At 33.2% G+C, this 24,464-nt stretch overlaps 2 protein-coding genes and 1 non-coding gene across 3 annotated transcripts; 1 reads left to right on the top strand and 2 right to left on the bottom strand.

The window, feature by feature from the left end:
- Positions 1 to 2,904: 2,904 nt before the first annotated feature.
- On the bottom strand, positions 2,905 to 4,475 carry LOC133875053 (bidirectional sugar transporter SWEET14-like). Its single transcript, XM_062313039.1, has 6 exons — positions 4,430 to 4,475; positions 4,070 to 4,106; positions 3,738 to 3,948; positions 3,495 to 3,656; positions 3,285 to 3,404; positions 2,905 to 3,186 (listed from the first exon to the last, which is right to left on the bottom strand). Exons 1-6 carry the CDS (start codon positions 4,470 to 4,472, stop codon positions 2,905 to 2,907), a joined length of 855 nt encoding a protein of 284 aa, XP_062169023.1. The 5' UTR covers positions 4,473 to 4,475.
- Positions 4,476 to 13,166: 8,691 nt separating this feature from the next.
- Positions 13,167 to 15,610, bottom strand: LOC133875963 (bidirectional sugar transporter SWEET12-like). The gene is made up of 6 exons (XM_062314253.1): positions 15,476 to 15,610; positions 14,978 to 15,014; positions 14,632 to 14,842; positions 14,087 to 14,248; positions 13,864 to 13,983; positions 13,167 to 13,640 (listed from the first exon to the last, which is right to left on the bottom strand). The coding sequence occupies exons 1-6, from the start codon at positions 15,525 to 15,527 to the stop codon at positions 13,452 to 13,454; spliced, it is 771 nt and encodes a 256-aa protein (XP_062170237.1). The 5' UTR covers positions 15,528 to 15,610; the 3' UTR covers positions 13,167 to 13,451.
- Positions 15,611 to 24,159: 8,549 nt separating this feature from the next.
- TRNAQ-UUG (transfer RNA glutamine (anticodon UUG)) lies at positions 24,160 to 24,231 on the top strand. The gene has a single exon. It is a non-coding gene; the product is annotated as a tRNA-Gln (tRNA).
- Positions 24,232 to 24,464: the final 233 nt, after the last annotated feature.

Genomic DNA, 24,464 nt, shown 5'->3' with positions numbered 1-24,464 from the left:
GCATTTTGGGCAAAAAAAATGACAAAGTGTCTAATTTGACACGCAGTGGTAGTTAAGGGGGCACTGGTGTCAATTTTTAAAGTTTGAATGTGTAAATGAAAATGTGGTCATGTTTATGGGCTAAAGTATATCACAATCGTACATTAGATCAATTTAATGTTCGATCAATCATGATTGATCCAACAATTTTATCACAATCGATCGGATTAATGCACAAGGATCGGTCTCATGCACAAAGATAGTTCGGATGGTCTTATCATAATCGATCGGATGTTTGTATTAGGATTGATAGTTCTAATGTACAAGAATAATAAAAAAAATCCATAGTCATAATCGATTGAAATAGCTACAAAATGATCGATCAGATGTTCTTAACGTGACTCATCATACTAATGCAAAATCCATAGAGTCAAGTTAGATCGAACTAATGCACTAGAATTGATCGGGTGTTCGATTGATCCTAATATCCTATCACAATCGATCAGCCTAATGCAAAATGATTGATCGGATGTTTGTATTATGATTGACAGTTCTAATGTACAATGATAATAATAATTAAAAAAAAAATTCCATGACAAAACCCTTTGATTGTATAACAAATTATCGTTTAAAATTAATTGTTCAACAACCAATTAATTTAGACTTAAAATATTGATTTTTCACAATATAAAAAAATATATATATAACAAATCTCTACTAAAAATTGAATAAAATGGTGCATATATAATAATAAGGGTTAAATACAAAATTGCCCCATTTGGTTTGCAAACTTTTTTTTTTACTCCCTCAGTTTTATTTGTAATCATAGGTTGTACTTGTACTATGGAAAAATATGCAAATGGTACCTATGTCCATTTTTCCATCCAAAACTAATGAAAATCACGTTAGCGCCACGTGGCACCATTCAAAATGCGAGACATGCCCATATATATATATATATATATATATATATATATATATATATATATATATATATATATATATATATATATATATATATATATATTATTTATTTATTTTAAGGCTTTTTTTTTTTTTTTAAAAAAAAAAAAAAAGGTTGTAGGGGTGGCTTTTGGGCCACATGGGGGTTGCCGGCCACCCCCATTTGGCCCGAACCACCCTTAAGGAAAAACCCTCAAAGTTTTTTTCTTTCTGTTTTGTCCTTGGGGGTGGTCGAACCACCCTCATGGCTCATGGGGGTGGTTTGGCCACCCCCATATCGGCTGGTCTGGGGGTGGCCGAACCACCCTCGTGACCTATGTAGGTGGTTCGGCCACTCCTAAGGGCCAAACCTTTAAAAAAAAACTTCAACAATTACCATTGAGAGTCACGGGGGTGGTTCGGTCACCCCAAGACTGACTAGTATGGGGGTGGCAGAACCAGCCCCAGGCCAAATGGGAGTGGCCACCACCCCCATGTGGCCCAAAAGGGGTGGATGAGCCACCCCTACAATTTTTTTTTTTTTTAAAAGCCTTAATATATATATATTGTGGCCACGTGTCACATTTTGAATGTGCCACGTGGCGCTGACATTGATTTCTGTTAATTTTGGATGGAAAAATTGATAGAGGTACCATTTGCATTTTTTCCCATAGCACAGGTACCACATTTAATAACAAATAAAAATGAGGGGACAAAAAATAAAGTTTGCAAACTACAAGGGGCAAGTATGTATTTAACCCTAATAATAAAAAAAACTTAAAAAAAATACACTACAAGAATTAATTTTTTTTCCTGCATATAAATGTGGGTTTTTTTTTCTTGTATGTAACGATTATCAGCAATGATCAAATAGCCGTTGCTAATTATGCTATAGGTTATTAGCAACGACACATAAAATCGTTGCTGATAATCAAGTATTAGCAACGATCCTCAATGTCGTTGCTAATAAGTGGATATCAACCACGACAACCAGTCCTTGCTGATGTACTTTTATTTTTATTAGTTTTAATAATCAGAAGAGCAATAGCAACATCTTTGTGGTTGTTGCTGATAATCAATTATTAGCAACGACATACTAAAGTCGTTGCTAATAAGTGACTGTTGTTGGTGATCTACTTATCAGCAACGATATTTGTCGTTGCTGATATTAATTACTATTAGCAACAATTATTTTTCGTTGCAAATGCTATATTATCGTCGTTGATACTTTCCCGCCATGCAACGCGTGCGAGAAGAAAATTACCGCGAAGGTATTTGTGACGACTTATTAGCAACGCCACATTTATCGTTGCTGATATAAATTTTTTTTGACATTAGCAACAAGTTTTAGCAACGACATATAAGTCGTTGCTATAAATCTATTATTAGCAACGACATTGAAAAGTCGTTGCTGTTAAGTGATCTTTAGCAACTACATTTATGTCGTTGCTAAAAATGTCGTTGCTACTGGCCAAATTTCTTGTAGCTAGGGGTATGTTACAATTTTAGTACAAATTATTTACAGATTAAGGTGATCGAGAATCTATAATTAGTAAAATCATTAAGCAAAAAATGTGATCTATTAATTTTTTTAAAAATTATTTTACTAACTATAAATTATCAAATTAGTTTGTAAAGACTTTGACCTGCGGGACATTAATACCATGTTGTTTTGTGCAATTAAAGAGAGAGGCTAGAAATTAAGCAAGATGATCAATAAGAAAGCTTTTTGCAATAATATGATGGGGACACTTCAATTACATAGAGATAGCTGGAGAAAGAGAGAGGGAGAGAGAGAGAGAGAGAGAGAGAGAGAGAGAGAGAGCTAGGAGACTGAGAGCTGGGACATACTAATTAAGAGAGAGGCACACTAAATGACTAATTAACCCCTCGAGTAGTACAGTAACATGCAAACCGAACTTCACATAAACACAAACAAATTAAAAACCACCATGCACGTCCTCAATCTTGCATGATCAATGGTTAAGCTTTAGCCGAGTACTCATGATCATCGATGGCTGTCTTGGATTCTTGTGCCTTTTCCTTGTCAATTTGATTTCCAACTGCGTCATTTCCGTTCCCATTTGAAAGTGGAAGCACAGAAGTTAGTTCCGGAGACACAAGCTGTGTGGTAAGCTTGACTGCATCAATGATGTGCTCAGGTACATGTAGCTTCGGCTCCTCCAGAACCTTCTTGGCGTTCTTGTATACTATATAGAGCAGCATCTGAACAATGCCAAAGAGAAACCCCACTGTATTTGGAAGCTGTTGATCCCCACAAAGAAGAAGAAGAAGATGTTAATTATGACAAAAGCATTAAGTAATTGGAGGTTCATATAATTATAACGAATGCATGCACTTACAGCAATGTAATAGTCCTTGAGAAAAAGGCCATAAAAGAACCACGTCACTGCGCCCAAGGTTAGGAAGAAAGATAGAGGAAATGGCATGTACTCGACGCTTTTCGTTCTTATGACTTGTCTCTGTACAATGCGAAACTAGCTAAGGTAAGCAATAGCTACCGAAGGATTGAAATATTTTCTCAAAGTAAGGCCATGAAAATTCCTTCTCACCAAGATACATAGAGGGGCAGCAAACACACTAAGGTTAAATACCAAGCAAATCCATCCAAGAACCTGGATACGTTTTGTGCCTTTTGCTAGGTAGAGAGTGAGGAGAAGCATAAGGCCGAACCCAAAAACATTCAACAGGAGAACAAGCTTCACAGTCAGGATCTGAAAATAAACCAATATTATTCAATTAGAATAACATTATTTGAGTAATTAATGAAGCAATATTTTAGAATTGATCTTTACCTTGGCCTTCTTGGTTGCATAAAATAAGAAGAGAACAATGTAGATGGACTCAATTAGGCAGCCAACCGAGTTTATGGTGATAAGAAGATTTGCATCTTTCTTAAGCATCGCATAATAGATCCACAGCATTGAACTGAAGAGTGCAATCACATAAGGAAGTGACTGAAAACCTTCTGTAGATTTCTTCTTATATATCTTGTAGAATGTTGGCCTGCAACAAAAACCAAAAAATTGAATCACCTTCTTATTCCCCATTATCATTCGTTAGTCTCACATTGAGTAAATTAATATTGGAAAAAGAAGAAAGCAAAAACAGAAAAAAGAGCGCTTACAGTGGAGCAAGGTAGACCATAAATGAGATGATGTTGCCTACAAGGAAAAAAAAAAAACATAAATAACAAAGAATGTCAGTTCTTTAAAGAATTTTATAGCCAGATTACCTTCCTACAACTTTATATTTATATATTTGATATCAAATAGTGAGGGGAGAAATTTTGAAATATATATATATATATATATATATATATATATATATATAGATATAGCTGCATGTGCATTAATTAAGTTGCATGGAGACTGGAGTTACATTAGGATTAAGTAAGTATCGATCTTCTAGAGTAAAAGAAGAATAGGTGAAGGAAAAATATATTCATTTTGGTAGGTTGTTACAATAACACTTTGTATATATATACCTAGAAGGCCAAATGCAAAAGCCCATGACTGGTGAAAGGCCATTTCTGCAACTCTCTTCAACTCCCTCTCTCTAGCTAAAGCAGTGTTTTCAAGTGAACCCCTAGCGCGCTATCTCATATCACTCAATGGGACAAGGGTGGCACGTTTTATAGTGAGGAGGGACAGTCAAGTTGCACGCATGTGTGAGCCAGCAATCTAACTTTCGGTTCTTTCCCAGTTGTTTAATTACTCTCTGAAACACTGCCCATATAACCTTATTTTGTTTGTTTTTTATCGTACAAAACCCCCCCTCACTTAAGTAAACCCTACTTTCTACTATTCCTAGCGTCACCCAAATAGCTGTGGTCCCACTGAGGCCCTTTCTGATGTGTCACCCACTTAGGCCTCGTTTGGTTTGCGGAATGTCTATTCCATTAGGAAAAAGAATAACTATTCATGGGAATAGATGAAAGTGGAATGGAATAACTATTCCTATTCTTTTGTTTGGTTGTAACGGTGGAATAGAACATTGCATATGTATTTTTTTGTTTGGTACAGTACAATACATTGGTGAATGGAATCATATTATAATCAAATTTCCTAAAACACTATTATAATACAAATATAATTTATATTCTTAAGGACATTTTTTTTTTCTTTATTTAAGAAACATAAACAATCATACTATGACCTTTTTTTGTTTTTTTTTTTTTTTTAATTTCATAGAGTTCATGGCTTTTTTTTTTTTTTTTTCATATACAATTACGCTACAAAATGATTTATAAGGGAAAAAAAAACACACACACACACACACACACAGACATAATCATCATATCACCATCATAAAAAAAATAAATAAAAAAATAAAATAAAATAGATCATCTGCAAAGCCCTTTTTTATTTTATTATTTTTTATTTGTTTTCCAGCAACAAACATTCATTCTTTGCTTACAAAGTAAAATGATTTATAAGAAAAAAAAAAACATAATCATCATAAAAAAAAAAAAAAAAAAAAAATCATCTACAAAGCCCTTTTTATTTTATTATTTTTTATTTGTTTTTCAGCAACAAACATTCGTTCTTTGCTTACAAAGTTTTTCTCAAACCTTCACAAGACAATTGGAGTCCCCCCAATATTAAGAGGTACTCGTTTTGCTACGTCTAACTAAATCATAGGAGGAGGAAAAAAAAAAAAAAAGACTACCCCACAACAAATTAAGTTGGTTGAGAAACAGAGAGAGGAGGATGAGAATATAATTGCAGAGATGGAGAGAGATACTGATGGTGCATTTGAGTGATGAATTTTTTAAATCAGAATTAAATTCTTATTCTGTTTGCGAATTTTGAAATTTGATTTTTTAGAAAAAATTAAATAAAATATGATTTGTTTATAAAAAGTTGAATAAAATATAATTTATTTTTTAAAAAAGTTGAATAAAATATGATTTATTTTTGAAAAAAGTAGAATCATAATTATATTTTACTGTCAAAATTTCGTATCCAAACACACCATGAGTTGAGAAACAGAGAGAGAGAGGGATAAGAGACTTGGGTGTTGAGAGGGTTGGGGTTTTTGGGCAAAAGACGAATTTTATTTATTCCCACAGGAAATGAATAGGTATTCCACTCCTTTTTGAGTGGAATACCTATTCCTCTTCGTAAGGGAATAGCTATTCCGTGGGAATAACTATTCCCTTAAATAATATACAACCAAACAAAGAAATAGCTATTCCTTTCCATGGGTCTAATCCGCAAATCAAACGAGGCCTTAATGGTTTCACGCAGGGGCGGAGGCAGGTTTTGAACTTTGGGGGGGCCAAATTGAAAAAAAAAATTGGGGGGGGCCAAAACTAAGAAAATAAAAAAATTAAGGGGTAAAATTTAAAATTTTTAATTTTTTTTTTTAGATTTTTTTTTTTTTTTGGGGGAGACCCTTTGGCTTGGGGGGGGCCAGGCCCCCCCAACCCAAAGAGTAGCTCCGCCCCTGGTTTCACGGTTTACAACTCATAGTTTGAAAACTTGAGACTGCCTTGCAGGAATTCCATGCAATGATCGAGTGGAGTCTCCTATAGTTGGGTGGTGTGGTCCCACTGAGGCCCTTTCTGATGTGTCACCCACTTAATGGTTTTACTGTTTACAACTCATAGTTTGAAAACTTGAGACTTCCTTGCAGGAATTCCATGCAATGATCGAGTGGAGTCTCCTATAGTGGAGTCAACTATATATAGTTGGGTGGTGTTTGAGTTGATATATATATATATACATATATATATATATATATATATATATATATGTATGTAAGTATGTTCTTATATTCATACCGATATGATTCGAATTTAATATGCGACATAAAAATTGATAATTTTTTACATAATTTACAAATCCAATCGATATGAATTCAAGATAAAATTATCAAATTAGGATTGTCAGTCTAATTAACAAGGTTAATTAAATAAGTCAAGTTATGATTGATTTATATTTTTTAATCTGACTCGCGAACAAGAACTACTACCCGTAATCTCATATGAGAGGCTATTCGAGCTCCATATATATGTTCGGAAAGATGCTCAGACAGTCCGAACATGTAAGACTAATCAAATTAAATTGCTTAAATATTAGGTGGGATCTGAACAATCTCTCATATGAGACTGATCATTTATGTCTAGATCTTAGTCCGAAACTTCCTTGATCTTTCTCAGGGTACGGTACGGTAGTGGTTCCTCCAGTACTTAAACAAAATTGTCAAGTGACCAAGCACATTGAACCATGTTTGTTGCTATCAATTGCTCGATTAAGTAACACACAGCTAGCTTGCAATTACACCTATTTCGGAAAGAACAGTAGGACAATTTAGCCATGTGAGTGGACGAGTTTTGCCCATTCTCTTCCTTTTTCAGTTTTCAGTAAGATTCTCGTATTAATTAGTTCAAGGAAAATGACTGGTGGGTGGCTCTTGAGACGTACTTCCATGACGAGGTGAAAGAAGTAAAGAATAATACACAAGAGCCCGACAACAAAAAAACAAAAGGCACTCCAAGACACTGCACGGGGCCTGTACTATGAGAGTGGGAAGCCCAGTTGCTCTTTGGAGGGAACCGGAGCCCTTAGATCAGAACCCCACTAAGTAGCTTTTTGATTTGTAATCGCACTTGATGGGGGTGAGCTCTGCCAAATCTTTGCCTATCTAGCATAAAGAAGCAATCAAACGGTGGATAAGAGGCTCATCGTCGTGATGAATGATATATAAATGCTGCCTTGCCCAGTCAGAAAACACCTTTCGTAATAATTCCTAGTTGACCTGCAGCCGCCATGCTATATCTTAGCTACTCCTGTATAATATTTCCGTGTACTGGTTTTCGAAAAATCACCAAGCCACCTGCTGCTCACATGCCCACGATCATCTCATGCCCATGCCTGAGAGCAAAGGGGATGCTAACTAAAGCCTAATTACCATTCAAATTCACTTCTCACTCTCTCTCTCTCTCTCTCTCTCAGTACCTCCAAAAAGTTTTAAGCTACTAGGTCATGAACTGTGTAGGGCCTATTACCCCTACAAAGGTCCCCCGATTTTTTTTTTTTTTTTTGGGGGGGGGGGGGCATGTTGAAATGCGCATAGCTTAATTATAGTGTGTTTGGCAAGGCGATTTCACCATTTAAAAGTGTGATTTTAAATCCAATTTAAAAAATTGTATTGTTTAAAAGTCTATTTTTTAAAAATTACTATTTAAAAATACAGAAAAATCTATACTTTCAAATCACAAGCAATGAATGATTTTAAAGATTAAATTACGATTTCAAAAGCTAAAAAAATTGTAATTTTACCAAACAGTTAATTGTGTTTTTAAAAATCGCATTTTCAAATAATTATTTTTAAATCACGTACGTTTTGATCGATTAATATGATTGATAAACCATCTGATTGACCATAATGTATTAATTATGAAAACAATTTTTTTTTAAAAAAAAAAAATTAATAATGAAAAACTAGTTTTCTATTAATTTTTTTTAAAAAAAAAAAAAGAAAGAAAAAAGAATGATTTTTTTTTTTTTTTGTTGAAAGAAAAACCAAAACTTTAACTTTTTTTTTATTTATTTAAAAAAAACAAATTCTCGAAAAACAAAATTAGTTTTTAGAAACAAATTAAAAAAATTAAAGAAAAACAAAAAAATAAAAATAAAAATGAAAATTTTTTTAAAAAAAAAACGAAAAACGAAAAACGAAAAAAGTAAAAATATTATTAGCGGCCATATAAAAAAGTGGCCGCTAATAATCATCCAATCGATCGTGATCGATCGATAGGACCGGTAGATCATCCGATCAATCCTGATCAATCAATAGGACCAATAGATCATCCGATCGATCAATATGATCAATAGATCATTCGATCAATCTTAATGGACCAATAGGATCGATAGATCATTTGATCGATCGTGATAGAGTTCGACTGATCAGACTTCACACAATGAAGGTTTGATCGATTAATATGATTGATAAACTATCTGATCGACCATAGTGCATTAATTATGAAAACAATTTTTTATTTTTTAAAAAAACCTAGTTTTCTATTATTATTTTTTTAATAAAGGAAAAAGAACGATTTTCTTTTTGTTTGTTTTGTTGAAAGAAAAACCAAAAATAAACTTATTTTTAAAAAAATAAAAATAAAAAATGAAACCAATTTTTAGGAAAAAAAAAATAGTTTTTACAAATAAATTAAAAAAATTAAAGAAAAGCAAAAAAAAAAAAAACTGAAAATTTTGAAAATATATAAAAAAAAAAAAAAAAAAAAACCGAAAAAAGAAAAAAAGTAAAAATATTATTAGCGGCCACATAAAAAAGTGGCCGCTAATAATTGATTATTAGCGGCCAAAAAAGTGGCCGCTAATAGTTCTGGAAAACATTTTTTTTAAAAAAAAAAAAAAAACAAAAAAATAAATAAAATAAATAAAAAAGAAAAACTAGTTTTCTATTAATCTATTTTTTTTTTTAAAAAAAAAAAAAGGAAAAAGAACGATTTTTTTTTGATAGAAAAACCAAAAATTAACTTTTCTTTTTATTATTTTAAAAAAACCATTTTTTTAAAAAAATATTTTTTACAAACAAATTAAAAAAATTAAAGAAAAAAAAATTAAGAATGAAAAATATATATTTAAAATAAAAACAAACAAAAAAAATGAAAATTTTGAAAACATTAAAAAAAAAAAAAAACTAAAAAAGTTTGCACATATTATTTTGAAAACATAAAAAAAGGCTAAATATTATTAGCGGCCACATAAGTGGCCGCTAATAGTTCTAGAAAACAATTTTTTTTTTTTAAAAAAAAAAAAGAAACGAAAAAATAAAAAGAAAAACTAGTTTTCTATTAATCTCTTTTTTTTTTTAAGAAAAAAAAAAAGGAAAAAGAACGATTTTTTTTTTTTTTTTGTTGATAGAAAAACCAAAAATTAACTTTACTTTTTATTACTTTAAAAAAATTAAAGAAAAAAAAAATTAAGAATGAAAAATATATATTTAAAATAAAAACAAACAAAAAAAATGAAAATTTTGAAAACATTAAAAAAAATAAAAAAAAATAAAAGGAAAAAAGTTAGCACATATTATTTTGAAAACATAACAAAAATGGTAAATATTATTAGCGGCCACAAATAAAGTGGCCGCTAATAATTGATTATTAGCGGCCAAAAAAGCGGCCGCTAATAGTTCTGGAAAACAATTTTTTTTTTTAAAAAAAAAACAAACGAAAAAATAAAAAGAAAAACTTGCTTTCTATTAATCTTTTTTTTTTCTAAGAAAAAAAAAGGAAAAAGAACGATTTTTTTTTTTTTTTGTTGATAGAAAAACCAAAAATCAACTTTACTTTTTATTATTTTAAAAAAATTAAAGAAAAAAAAAATTAAGAATGAAAAATATATATTTAAAATAAAAACAAACAAAAAAAATGAAAAATTTGAAAACATTAAAAAAAAAAAAAACGAAAAAAGTTAGCACATATTATTTTGAAAACATAAAAAAAGGCTAAATATGTGGCCGCTAATAATCAACTATTAGAGGCCACAAATAAAGTGGCCGCTAATAATTGATTATTAGCAGCCAAAAAAGTGGCCGCTAATAGTTCTGGAAAACAATAAAAAAAAAAAAACTAGCTTTCTATTAATCTTTTTTTTTAAAAAAAAAAAAAAGGAAAAAGAACTATTTTTTTTTTGTTGATAGAAAAACCAAAAATTAAATTTTCTTTTTATTATTTTAAAAAAACCAATTTTTTTTTAAAAACATATTTTTTACAAACAAATTAAAAAAATTAAAGAAAAACAAACAAAAAAAATTAAGAATGAAAAATATATATTTAAAATAAAAACAAAAAAAAATGAAAATTTTGAAAACATTAAAAAAAAAAAAAAAGGCTAAATATTATTAGCGGCCGTATATAAAAGTGGCCGCTAATAACTTGGTGGGGAATGGATTATTAGCGGCCAAAAAAGTGGCCGCTAATAATTGATTATTAGCGGCCATATATAAAAGTGGCCGCTAATAACCAATTATTAGCGGCCACTTTTTTGGCCACTAATAGTTTTATTATTAGCGGCGACTACTGTTTCCCGGAATTTTCCACACCTTCCCCGCCAAGTTATTAGCGGCCATTTTTAGCGGCCACAATTAGGTGGCCACTAATAGTTTACAAATAACGACGACTATTAGCGGCCAATTGTTTTTGGCCGCTAATAACATGATCATTAGCGGCCACTATGCGTTGGCCGCTAATAATGTGGCCGCTAATGATCAAATTTCTTGTAGTGAACTCAAAGACACCATAACGTTGAGAAGTTATAAACTCCTGAAAATAATAGAGATTTAGAAGATTATGCATTTGGCGCTAGAAGCTATAGGTACATCGATCAAGAACTATTAATTAATGGTGGCATCCCAGGTTTGAATTAATGTCGTTATTTTCTTAATTAAGGTGATGAACAATTAATTGTTTTTCTCTAATTAATTACTTCACACGGTCAATTGAGCCGTTTGAAAAAAGATGGTTGTATTTTGAAACATGAAGTTGGAAAGAGACGTTCAATATTGATGGTTGTATTTTGTTTTTAATCAAATTGGTTGCAGGTTAATAATTAAAACGAAACGATCCTACCATTTCACATTCAAAAAATAAACTTTGTCAGAATTGTTAATAAATAATACTTGAAAGTGAAAATATTCCCTGGAGTGTGTTAGCTAGTGCATTAAGGAATAATTTTTTTGTGATTATTCCATTTCCGTACAATTTTATGTTATGCTTAATTAGATCGAGCAAATACTGAGTCAAGTGCTGGCGCCCCTTCTTTAAAGGGGAAGCCACCCGGGGGTAGGGAGAACTGGAGAGGGCTTCACCTATGTGTGCCTTTTACTTACTTTATAGTTCTCTTTATATCAAATAAGAACCAAAAAAAAAAAAACCAATTAATGCTTTTAATTAACTAAGAGTGTTGCTAGGGTACGTATGTATTACTATGCTGTTTTTACTATAAATCTTTACTAATACATATGCTGTTTTTACTATAAATCTTTACAAATTTATAGGACAGTTAAGTCACGTACTACATATTATACTAATTAATTATCATATAACAGCCCAATTGACATTTGTTACGTACATTTATAAACCGGCATAGCAATATATTCATGTGGTATCACGGCAACGATTAAAATGTACATAGACTATTATTTATATATATATATATATATATATATATATATATATATATATATATATATATATATATATATATATATATATATATATAAAAGTTTACGTGATACTTGTGAGGATTGTAGAACGTACCTAATTAAGCATTTTCCATTAATTATTGGCCTTAGCTTGACGACGATCCGTGACTCATACGCATGGGAGATCAAATCTTGGCTGCTGTCAAAACCAAGGATTCTTTCTACAAAACGGGCTCAAAAAGTTTCAACTTTTGTACTCCAGTATATATTATTCTATAGATCTCTAACGGGTCTTCTTTCATCGAAGGAGCCCATGATCGATGGAATTGAATAAGACACATCAAATTTTCTATCATAGTATAGTCTTAACGTAATTAAGGTTGGTCTACTTCCACTGTAGCCAAGTATTCTGATTATTTTAATCCTAGTTTAGGAACTTTTGTGCAAGATCGGTGGAATTTAAAGTTTATATCCATAGAAACATAGCCATGTTGTTGTACTCTGATTAGATTATTCTATTCTATTTAGAACCTTTATGCTAGATTGTGAAATTTAAAAGTTTGTAGCCGTAACACGTACGTACGACATCCAAATTTATTAGGTTCATATCCATTAATTTTTTTTGGTAGGTATCATTAGATCTATTCACCACATATAGCCGTAACATGATATTCAAATTAAATCCGTTAAATCCTGACTGTTGATATTCTTATTTTTTTCTTTTAAGAGTAGTTTGAAAATTTTGACATCACTCTCGTTAAATCTTATAGTGGAGAAATTGAAAAAAATAAATAAAAAATTAAAAGACGGACACACTAATTAAATTTATTTATTTTTTATTTTTTTTAAGTTTATGAGAATAATTACTAATGTGATGACAGTTCAGAAAAGTCGGGTAAAATTTTCACTAATTCTTATAAAACTTAGACTATTATGTTAATAATTTGTAAAGAAGATATAGTAAAAAAAACAGTTGATCGACGCCAAGTATTTTCCTTTTATATTCCATCCTAGCTACGTACTGATCGATGGTACATATTACGAGCATCAAGATAGCAAACTATTTCCATGAAATAAGTCACCGTACGTGCACTGGGCTTACACGCAAACAAACAGCTGAAAATTAATTAAACATGATCAGAGACATAGATGTACATGCATCATCCTAGCTCTCTGGTACAGGCGCCATAGATAGATAGATCTAGAGAGAGGTGGGGGACATACGAGTACATGAAACGAGTAAGGAGAGGAGTTAGGCTTCCATGCATCATGCCTTTAACATCTGTGATATGTTTGTTCATGCCCATATATTTTGATTGTCGATCATACTACCCGTTTTCAACAGGGTTGGGCTGGGAGCACACTTGTACCTCGGATGTCACAGTTGTGCTCAAGTTTACAACATCAGCTTTGGTTTCTGGTAGCTTATGATCATCTATGTCTGTCTTGTAATTCTTGTAGATTACGTAAAGTACCATCTGAAGCACCCCAAAGACGAAACCCAGTATGTTTGGGAGCTGTATAAATTATGAATATAGAAAAAAAAAAAAAAAAAAAAAAAACACCATTAATGAGTACTGTAACATATAAATGAAAGAGCAAACAATGATTGGACTTAAAAGTTACTGCCAAAAGGTATAGATTTGTAATTAAAACATTTGTTCAGCGGCGCATTATTTTACAGGCAGAAATCTAAAAAGATGCTTTTCCTATTTATAATTTCAGAAATCGAGGACTTACCGCAACATACAAATCCCTCGAAAGAATGCCATATAAGAGCCACATAACAGCACTGATTGTGAGAAAAAGTGACAAGGAAAACGGCATGAATTCGACGCTCTTGGTGCGTATGACCACTCTCTGCGTAGTAGTATAAAACCATGCATGGGGAGTGATTTAATACAAAAAAGTTACGTAAGTGAAAAGGAAGAAGAAAAAAAGAAAAGGAAACTAATTTACTCACCATAATGCTTAAAGGAGCCGCAAAAACACTCACAGAAAAAGCTACACAAACCCATCCGAGAACTCGTACACGGTTTGGCCCTTTCGCTAAGAGTTGGGAGAGAAGAAGAATCAAGCAAAACCCCCCGAAATTCATCAGAAGAAGAAGCCTCAACGTGAAGATCTGTAATATCCCAAGTTCGAACTCTTTTTAGTATATTATTTAAGAAACAAGTTACTTCATGAGCTGACAGAGAGAATAAGTATAAGATCGAGTACTAATGCTATTTACTAAATTGCATGGTATATAACTACTAAATAATTGGATGGGGTGATAGTGAAATTCAATATTTAGATAGGCAAAAAGCTTATTTAAAGATCAAATAATTTAATTGTTAATTATCACTATCACATCGTCTCATGAATCGTATGACAGTCGTATAATATATAGTCTATTAAATAATATTTTTTTTCTTTATATATATATATATATATATATATATATATATATAGAGAGAGAGAGAGAGAGAGAGAGAGAGAGAGAGAGAGAGAGAGTTTATTAACTACCCTAGCTTGCTTTGGTGCATAAACAATATACACTGCGACGTAAATGGTCTCCACAACACAGCCGACTGCGTTGATAGTAGTAAGAAGGATTTCATCAGGCTTAAGTGTTGCGTAGTAAATCCAGAGCATCGAACTGAAAAGTGCAACCACGTATGGAACTGATTGGAACCCGTCCGTTGATTTCTTCTTATAAACCCTAAAAAACGTTGGTCTGCAATGAAGTTGAAATTTTGATTCTAGTTAGACCCTCAGCATGCCCTTCTCAAAAGAATTAACTTTACTATATATATATATATATAGTACCAGGAAAATTCATTAAAAAGAAAATCTCAAAGAAGGAACTTACACCGGAGCCAGAAAAACCACGAAGGAGACAATGTTACCTATCATATTGACAACAAAGACAAGAAATTAATCAGCTCTCCCAGAATAATTCCTTCTAGACAATACATACAAGTGTATAGGCCAGGGCAATATATGCTATTAAAAGCTAGCACTAAGTGTGTATATATATCTTCCTGCTCGATCGTAAAGTACGTTTGTACTATATGTGCTAGCTATTAAATTGTGTAAAAGATAACCCAAAGAGTTTGCTTGAGTGGTAAGTCATTTGTATGGTCTGGTGTTTCACGAAGTATTAGGTCTAAAGTTTAACCATTTTAAATGCAAATATGTGGAGAAAGCTCTTTGAACGGTGTCGCGAAAATCTAGTCCGGATGAGCTCGATCCATACATCCAATTATTATAAAAAAAAAAAAAAAATTTAAAAAAAAATATGAAACTATGTTGAAGCCCGAGAGCGAGGAAAAAGAAAAGAACGTCAATAATTTCTATATATATATACCTAGAATGCCAAACGTAAAAGCCCACGGATTTTGAGTGGAGAACAAGGCCATCTCTTTGGTTCTCTCTTTCTATCTCTGTGTCAGAAACGGAAAGAAATATTGGAACCGAAGGAGCAGGGTTTGAAGGGGGAGTCCTAGGCTTCTTCTCTGACCCAAACTATTCTACAAATCAGTGTGCAGTTGGCGTACATATTTATAGAGGTGGCGATCCATGTTGTTGCATGAAGAGTGAAGGATTTATTACTTGTGTTTGAAAGTAGTACCAAGAAGCCACGCACCTAACATGCCAACTCAACATCATGAGTTATTAATTAACTTTGCTTAATTTAGGATTCTCTCCATACTAAAAGATTTCGTGACCAGATCCTTGCTAGATTATGATCTTCCCATTGAAATGAAAAGTAGTCATTTTATAATTAAGATTTTGTTTCAGTAATATTACACTTCACATACATTTATATATCATACTCATTTCAAATGAATAGTGTGTGACGTGTTTTAAGTAGCTGGCTTGAAAAGTCACTTAAAACACGTCAGATATATTATTTACGTCAATTGATGTGAAATAAATATATATAATAAATGAGTGTGAAAAGTAGCTTTATTCAAACAAAATCTTAATTATAAAAAAGTAATTTTTCTTGCACAATTCTAACAATTTTTTTTTTTTAAAATCAACCATTGAATATTTAAGGCCCACATGTAGGAAAATAAATCTAATGATTAATATTGTTCATAAACAAAAGTAGTCAGAGTTGTACAAAAGTTATGTAAGAGTTGTGCAAGAAATATTACTCATTATAAAATGAATACTTTTGGTTTCAAGGGAAAGATCTTAATCTAGAAATCTGGCCATGAAATCTTTTTGGTATGGAGAGAATCCTAAATTAAGCAAAGTAATAGCTCATGATGTTGAGTTGGCATGCTTATTTTGTTGTAACATAAATATATAACAGTGTACATAGTGCCACATTATTTAAAATTTTAAATGGCGTAGCAATATAATATGGATCAACATGTGGCGGATATCAAATATATGAGCTATTTTATTATTAGGATTTAATGTTGTTATGTCTAACAATGTAAATGATGCTATATTATTTATTTTTTGAATGCCATGCTAACATATGTATTATGTAACATCATCTACACCGCTTATTGTATATACAATAATATAAATTTTTAACCATAAAATGGCTTTTTTGTTGTCCAAACATAACCCAAATCATGCACCCAACTAAAATGACCTTTTATCGCACAGATATTTCGTGCTTTGACATCAACTTACGACATGTGTAACATGAGGTAGACAATGTGCACTATTTGCAAGTAAAACCTTTTTTTTTTTTTATTGGGAGGGTAGCTAGTTTGGTTTTATTTTTTTTGTCGAAGAGCAATGTTATTGCGCTCTATCTGATAGCTTTTTGACTGTCACGCGTAAACAGGGGATTCGAAGTCTTGTTCTGGTTGTTCCAAGTGGAAGCATTCCATTTAATGACAACTATATGTATCTACCTGTTTTTGTTTTTGAAGAGCATTGGCTGAAATCCCTCTCCCACTATTTTGCCTCTTTTGATGTCACTGTAAAGGATTTCTGTTTGTTTGCATAGAAAACTAAAAGAGAAAATTGGAGGCATATTTTATTGAGTTTGCGAATGCGTTTAGTCGTTATTATAAGGCAAAGATGGGCTTGAAGTGTGGTGGGTGAAAGAGTTTAATATGGTTCACCTGAGAAGATAAGATCTGCTTAGTATTACCTATGATTCGAAATAATTAAGAATAGCTCAGCGGATTCCCTATCATTAGTATAATTAATGATGCATCACTTTGTTAGCAATTTTTAATATAGGATATTTTCATGACAAGCTCAGGGAATGACGATGGTTTGTGCACGTGTTACATATATGCCAGAGTTTTGATGTTTTTTTTTTCCTTCTCCTTTTTGTTTTTTTTTTTCTCCTCTTAATTAATTAAGGAGCTGATAATAGAGAGACTAAAAGAACGATTGATTAATCAGCGAGCTAATTGACCAAACTACCTCGTTGTCTCTGTCGTCTTTGAAATGAACTTTGCTTTTATGCTCCGTTTGTTTCGGCGTAAAATGATTTCCGGAAAATGATTTCGGTATTTTACGGTGTTTGGTAGGGGCGAAAATAACGGTCAACGAAAATCATTTTCGGTTTGACCGTAAAACCTTTTTTAATTTTTGGAAAACGATTTACGGTTTTTAAAACCGTAAATCGTTTTCCAAAATTATATTCTTCGTCCTTACACGCACGTTTGATATCTGACTATCCAAATCCTACAATAGTTGGTCGTTCAAAAATAGGCAGCACCGGAATCGGGCATTATCAAGTCACTGGAATAATGCCGGCGTTGGAATCCGACCACCGGAATCCTGCCGGCTGCCGGAATCCGGCCGCCGGAACCCGGCCATGGACAGAAACCTGCCGGAACCCGGCCTGATCTGACCGGATCCGGCCACTGATCCGGCCGGATCTGGCCCAAATGGCCGAAATCCGGCGGAATCTGACCGGATCCGGCCGGATCTGGCCCAAATGGCCGGAATCCGGCGGGATTTGACCGGATCCGGCCACTGATCCTACCGAGATCCGGCCAAAATGACCGGATCAGGCCGGATCTGACCGGGCCAGGAGGTGTCCTGCCGGAATCCGGCAATTTTGGCCGGATCCGGCCAAACATGTTCGCCGGATTCCGGCGACAGTTGCATTTTCACTTTTCGTAATTTTTTCGTGCGAACCAAACGCCGAAAAATATTTTCGAGAAAATAATTTCTTTTGAAATTGATTTCGTCGAAAATATTTTACGACGGAAACCATTTTACGTCGAAACAAACGGAGCATTAGATTGTGGCCATGGCAGCTGCAATAAGGAAGCTTTTCATATATAATTTTTGTAACTATAGTTGATGTTCCACTCTTATAGTATTCTACAGGGATCAAAGTTTTTTTTACCTTACATGTCAAAGTTCTTTGCCAATTGAAACTTGAAAGCGCTATATATATCAACAACTACATATACTCGACCCACTTCGTTAAAGTATGAATTAAGTAAATAATTAAATTTATCATTTCTTTTTAGTATAAATTTTATATATATATATATATATATAATAATTTAAAAGAATATCAGAGCCGAAACTCAAAGTTCAAACATGGTCTTTAAAGTATGTCCCAGTTCCAATAGTGATGAATGATTAATGAAACAGTCATGCATGCATTGTTTGTTTTGATGGTGTGTGACAAGCTGGCGATTTAAATTATTGTTCCTAATCATCTTTCTTATAGTAGTGATCAGAAAGATTGGACAGATGCATGTATAATAATAATTGCTTTCCCTTTGTAATTTTGAATTTGACACGCAACCCTCTAATCTTTTGAGGTTCTCAATTTTGCTACCATTATCATAAAGGAAGCAAAATTGAAAAAAATAACTATTAAAATATTAATTAAATTATTAAATTTATTTTGTACGTTTAAAACTTGTTCTTTTGAAATAAGTGATAACTTAACAAAAAGTTTAAGTTACACTTTCGTCATTTTAATTAAAATAATTCACATATATATTATTTGATTTTTATAGGCTTATATATATATATATATATATATATTACACAAGATATCAGGCTTAATTGATGAATAATTGCAAAGGTTATCCTTTCTGATTGCAAGTTATCTTCAATTAAAGGGCTATATATGATTGTATATTTCCAAACTTTTTCTAACCTTTATTTATTTATTTATTTTTTTTTTTGGGGGGGGGGGGGGGGGGGGGGTTTGGGAGTATTTATATAGCGTGGAAATCGAAATAAATTTCTCCATTTTTGGCCAAAATTTTATATATATCTAAGGACTTAGAGAAAGATAGAGATTCTGGATAAAAAGGAGTCATCTAGAAATTAATAGAGGATTTGACCTCATAGGTAGCCACTACGCCTTGTTGTGGTCAACTTTGTGTCACCCTCATCGAGGAACCATCGCGACAGGGTGACATGCCACATGCACGACCATCTAGCTCGTTCACGTTCACGCTGTAATACGAGAGTTGGACACGTCTGACAGCTCATCCCAAACCTTTGGAGTTTTTTTTTTTTTTTTTTTTTCTTTTCTTTTAGTTTAAAAAAAATACAATGATGTGGTATAAAGTAAAAGCTGTTTTTGTGTTTTAATGAGTGTTTTGTGTTTCAACTGTTTATTAATTAATTGATGTATTTATCGTGAAAACAAAAAATAAAAGACAAAGATATTATCAAACAAGACTTAACTTTGTAGCTCATTTCCTTGCAAGTTTTGTGAAAGAAAGAGAAGCAAATAATTAAGTTCAATATATATACATCACACAGATCGACTGGGATTCTTGGTTTAAACTTCTCTTATTCGTATTTTTTTTTGGTTGGCCGTTCTTCCAAAAGTACGTCAAAAGGGAATAGCGAGGGCTAATAAAGCTTAAGTATACATATATAATTACTTGATGAATTGATATACATTAATGTTGAACTGTGTCAATATTAGTCTTAGATCATGCACGTAACAAGAAACAGTACTATAGAATGAAGCAAAAGGCTTGGGGTTTAGGCAGATATATATGTAAAGTGCCATGTCTGCCTAGGCACAGTACGTACTCTATTTGATCAAAGTACTAGTTCGTATAAATGTCTTATTTTAAAGAGTTTTGGCTAGGGTTGAGAGCGAGGGAGGGAATTAATGACCAAACACCAAGTACAACTTAGTTGGACGACCAAGTTATGATTAATTAAGATGCTTCATGCATTTTTGTTGGGGGTTGTTTGGTGTTGATCATGCACGTACATTTTGATCTTTAAAGACGTACATCATTATCATCGCATCCTGGATATTCCCTAGAGATCTAAACCGAATTCAGCTTAAATGTATGCATGTGCTGGCAACTTCTGCTTATATATATATATATATATATATATATGTCATTCAATTGAGTGGCGGCTTGGGTATCGGATTAGGCTTTTCTAGCCACATATTTCACTTTTTCACAAGACTAATGACATCCATCGGTCACCTACAAACATGATTGAACTGCTTTCGAAGAGTTTCTCCAAGCAAAAGTATATACTGTCTTTTTGTCAATATATCATTTGGGAGAGAGGTAATTAATGGTTGGGTATTATGGGAATTCAAGCTGCGAACTAGGAGGATTCTAGCATTTTGGCTTACGGAATTAGTACGAGTTTCAATGATTAATTAATAGGTTCAATGGACAATGGATAATGACGTCAATGTACAAGGTAGGTAGAGTTCTTTGGGTTTCGATCAACTAGCTATAGGATCAAAGGAGATTCTTGTAGATGGCTGTTGTGCGTTGTGATGTGTTGCCAACTAAAAGTTTCTAGGGTTCGATCTTTGCTGATTATGATACCTACCACTACTAAATGATCAATAATTGAAAGAATTTTAGATCGAGACGCTGCATCCATGAACTTTGATTGGGTAGTTTTATATGGCAGATGCGTATCCATAAGTTAGGCAACAAATTTGTACTGATTGGTTAGCTTGTTTGATATACAGTAAGATGTGGAAGCAATGCATATACAAAAAAGCTCTTATGCCAAACTTTTCTCGCATTCTTCGGACCAGTTAAATTTAACATTCTTCCGCGCGCGTTCACTGCGTCAATCGGATTGTCATGTTAGAAAATCCTTTCACAAATCTTCTGTATAGTATCTAGCAAGACCTACAAAACTTCCAACTTCAGTCATACTAGTTGGTCTTGCGCACCCAATGAACCAGACATGCATGTCCAATATCAAAATCAAATTTGCAAGTAACCCTGGCTCTACCATCAATATTTATAGTACATGACTTAAAGCACTAGGCAAGCGCTCACGGAATCACCGCACCAATAATTTATAATCTAATGGTTTGACCTTTTTATTACATGCAGTTAGATAATTGTAATCGGAGAGGCCAAACTAAAAATATGATAAATACAAATTAAAATAAAAAACGAGTAATTTGTCAAAGAATGTGTATCACAAAAGTATATTATGAAAGTTCATAAATATATGCCCAAATTAATATATTAGCAATGACTTGAACATGCATGTTGGCACTATTACAAAAAGATAAAAATATAAAGTGTTTAGAAATCTAGTTTATGTCCTCTTAGAGAAACAAAATCATCAAGTATCGAATTTAAATTGAAGCTCTCAGTACGTAATTTTCCTTTTAATATAGACAACTAGACTATTTAATTTGCTAGAAATTCATCCTCCATTTTGTTGCGAAGTCTTTTTTTAACAGCTTTCATAGCTGAAAAGGCTCATTCAGTAGTCGTTGTAAACACTAGAAGAGTTAAAACAAGGCGAATCAATCTATCAATAAGATGGTATATATGTCTTTGATTTTTCTGTCTCTACCAATCCTTGACATAATTCTGCAATGAAAGATAAATTTTATAATTTCGAATCATTACGCACATCAAGTTTAAAATACTTCAATTGAAATTTCAAATTAATTTTTTTTTTCTGCTCAGAAAATTCAAAAGGATAATCTTCATGCACTTCTTGATTCTACAAAGACTATCTCAAACTCTTTACTTCTCCAATATTTCATTTTCTCACGCATTTCTTGGCTTCCACAACATGATTGAGTTGGATTGAGACCCTTTTTTTTTTTTTTTTTTTTTCGTTTCCCATGTAAAGTCCCTGACACTAGTAGAATAGTAGTAGCTTGAGCCTATTATGAACTTTTTTTTCCCCTACGTTTTGTACTTGTACTCAAAGTTTGTCTCAGTGACTTGTACGCAAAGGTGGTGGGGCCTTTAGCAATGGAAATTTTCGAAGAATTTTTTTTTTCTTTTACTCCAGTGGCCACTGCTGACCTATGAATGCATCCGCCACTGACTAGCATACTTGTAAGAGATGAAAGAGTGCTAGAAGCTTCTTCCGCGTGATCAACTGCATCAATAGGACTGCTATATATATTGGAAAATCTTTCCATGAATCTTCTGTAGTACCTAGCAAGGCCCAAGAAACTTACATGGCAATCTCCAGCTGTGCCACCTAGTGCTACATGGATGAAAAAAAAAAAAAAAAAAAAAAAAAAAAGAGCAACAAAAATTTACATGTAAATTTAATTGTTTAGTAGTTGACGTGATAAGTGACACGTGTATTGTTAAGTCAGTTGGTAAGGAAATGTAGTAAAAGCCGTAATACCTCTAATAACACTTATTTATGTAATATTTCTTTTGATATAATTCTATGAAAATGCATGATAAAACCGTGGTGCAAACTAAAAGTTGTTGAACGTACAAACTTTTATTCTCTAGATAGAGGGGTCACTTTAAAGAATCATTTTGTTGGTTTGTTAATGCTTTTTAAATAGTGATTTCTATGTGACATAAAAATGAAAATTGTCTTGAATTGTTTATTAATGTTTTAGTTTTGAAAGAAAAAAGAAAATATAGAAAGAAAAAGTGTTATCAAACAAAGTCAAACTTAAGCCAAATTTTGTATTGAAGCAATTAATTTATGCTTTCACCCACATTAAAATTCTTTACCAACTTCTAGACACATCCTAATTTCACTTCCACCCCCGCCCCCCCCCCCCCTTTTTTTTTTTTTTTTTTGAACAAATAACATGTGCTATTATAAAATCTGCAAAGTACATCATGAGAAAAAGGGACAGGACCCCCCATAAACTCTAAGATAGAAGGATCTGAATTAAAAAACAGCTGTCTGAGCAGAAACATCAAATCTTACCAGAATTACATTTGAGCATCTCTTACATTAACGCTCACTCTAAAAAAAAAAAAAAGAGGGCCGATCTAGCATCAAGTCAACAAAAATTCCAATAAAATCTGAGCAATACACATGTAGACTGTACATGAGAAACAAGATAATACACAACATAAACAAACAGAAAACACAAAAACCAGGCAGAAGAGGCAGGGGCGGACATTGCCAGAGACGGCGGCGCGTGGGGGCACACGCCGTCATTGGTGCCACCCAGCCGTTGATTAGCCACCATAGACATAGCCCCACCGTGAACGGCCAGAAAAAGGCGGAGCGTGGCCGTTACGCGCGCCAAAGAACAAAGAGCTCTTTGGCGTGTGCAGACCACGCGCCGAACTCTGACGACCGGCGTGAACCGTGCTTCTAGCGGCAGGAGAGGACGACAACAGGGAACTCGGCTGAGGGGCGCGTGTCTTGAGAAAAGCAATGGGGTTGTGTAGATCTGGCTCCGAAAAGATGATGAAAACGAATGAAGAAAAGGCCAAAACTACCATTGAATGACACGAACGACCGCCACTTCCCCAAGCTGGACCACTTGATTTTAGCTTTCCTGCCTGAGACAAAAGAAAGAAAAGAAAAACAAAACAAAACACAAAATACAAGCCACTATAGCCTCGAAAGGCTAGGGAAAAGACAGCCACCACCGGATCTACCGGGGGGAACAACATCTCCACAGCTCAAATGGCTGGGAGAAAATCTAGCCTCCACCGAGAAAACTTAGGGAGAAAAACAAAAAACACCTTAGTCCAAGAGGATTAAGGGACACAAACACCTTTTTTTTTTGTTTTTGGTTCTCCTTTTGAGTGGAGGAAAAAAAGAAGTGTAATAGTAAATGTAGGTGGACTTTTTGTTCAATATAGTTTAATATAATATAGCTGCCGATGCAATCAACAGGGTTCTATGGTGTAGTGGTTAGCACTCTGGACTTTGAATCCAGCGACCTGGGTTCGACTCCCGGTAGGACCTGCTAATCTACCATTTAACGTTTTTATTAAATGCTTGGCCCAAGGCCAAATTTCGTGTGTAGGCCCAATCCATAATCTTGGCAATCGCCCACCCTGAAACTAGACCAGCCCAAAAGAAATATTTAAAAAAATATCAAAGGGAGGGAGAGAAGCAAGGCAAAACCCGCCGATACCGACCGGGTCGGGTCTGTATAATAAGTAATAATATATACGTTTTTTACCCTATCTTAGACT

This window comes from Alnus glutinosa, chromosome 8 (genome assembly GCF_958979055.1).
Source record: "Alnus glutinosa chromosome 8, dhAlnGlut1.1, whole genome shotgun sequence".
In the NCBI taxonomy this organism is placed as follows: domain Eukaryota; kingdom Viridiplantae; phylum Streptophyta; class Magnoliopsida; order Fagales; family Betulaceae; genus Alnus; species Alnus glutinosa.
This window is presented reverse-complemented; position numbering and strand designations above follow the sequence as displayed.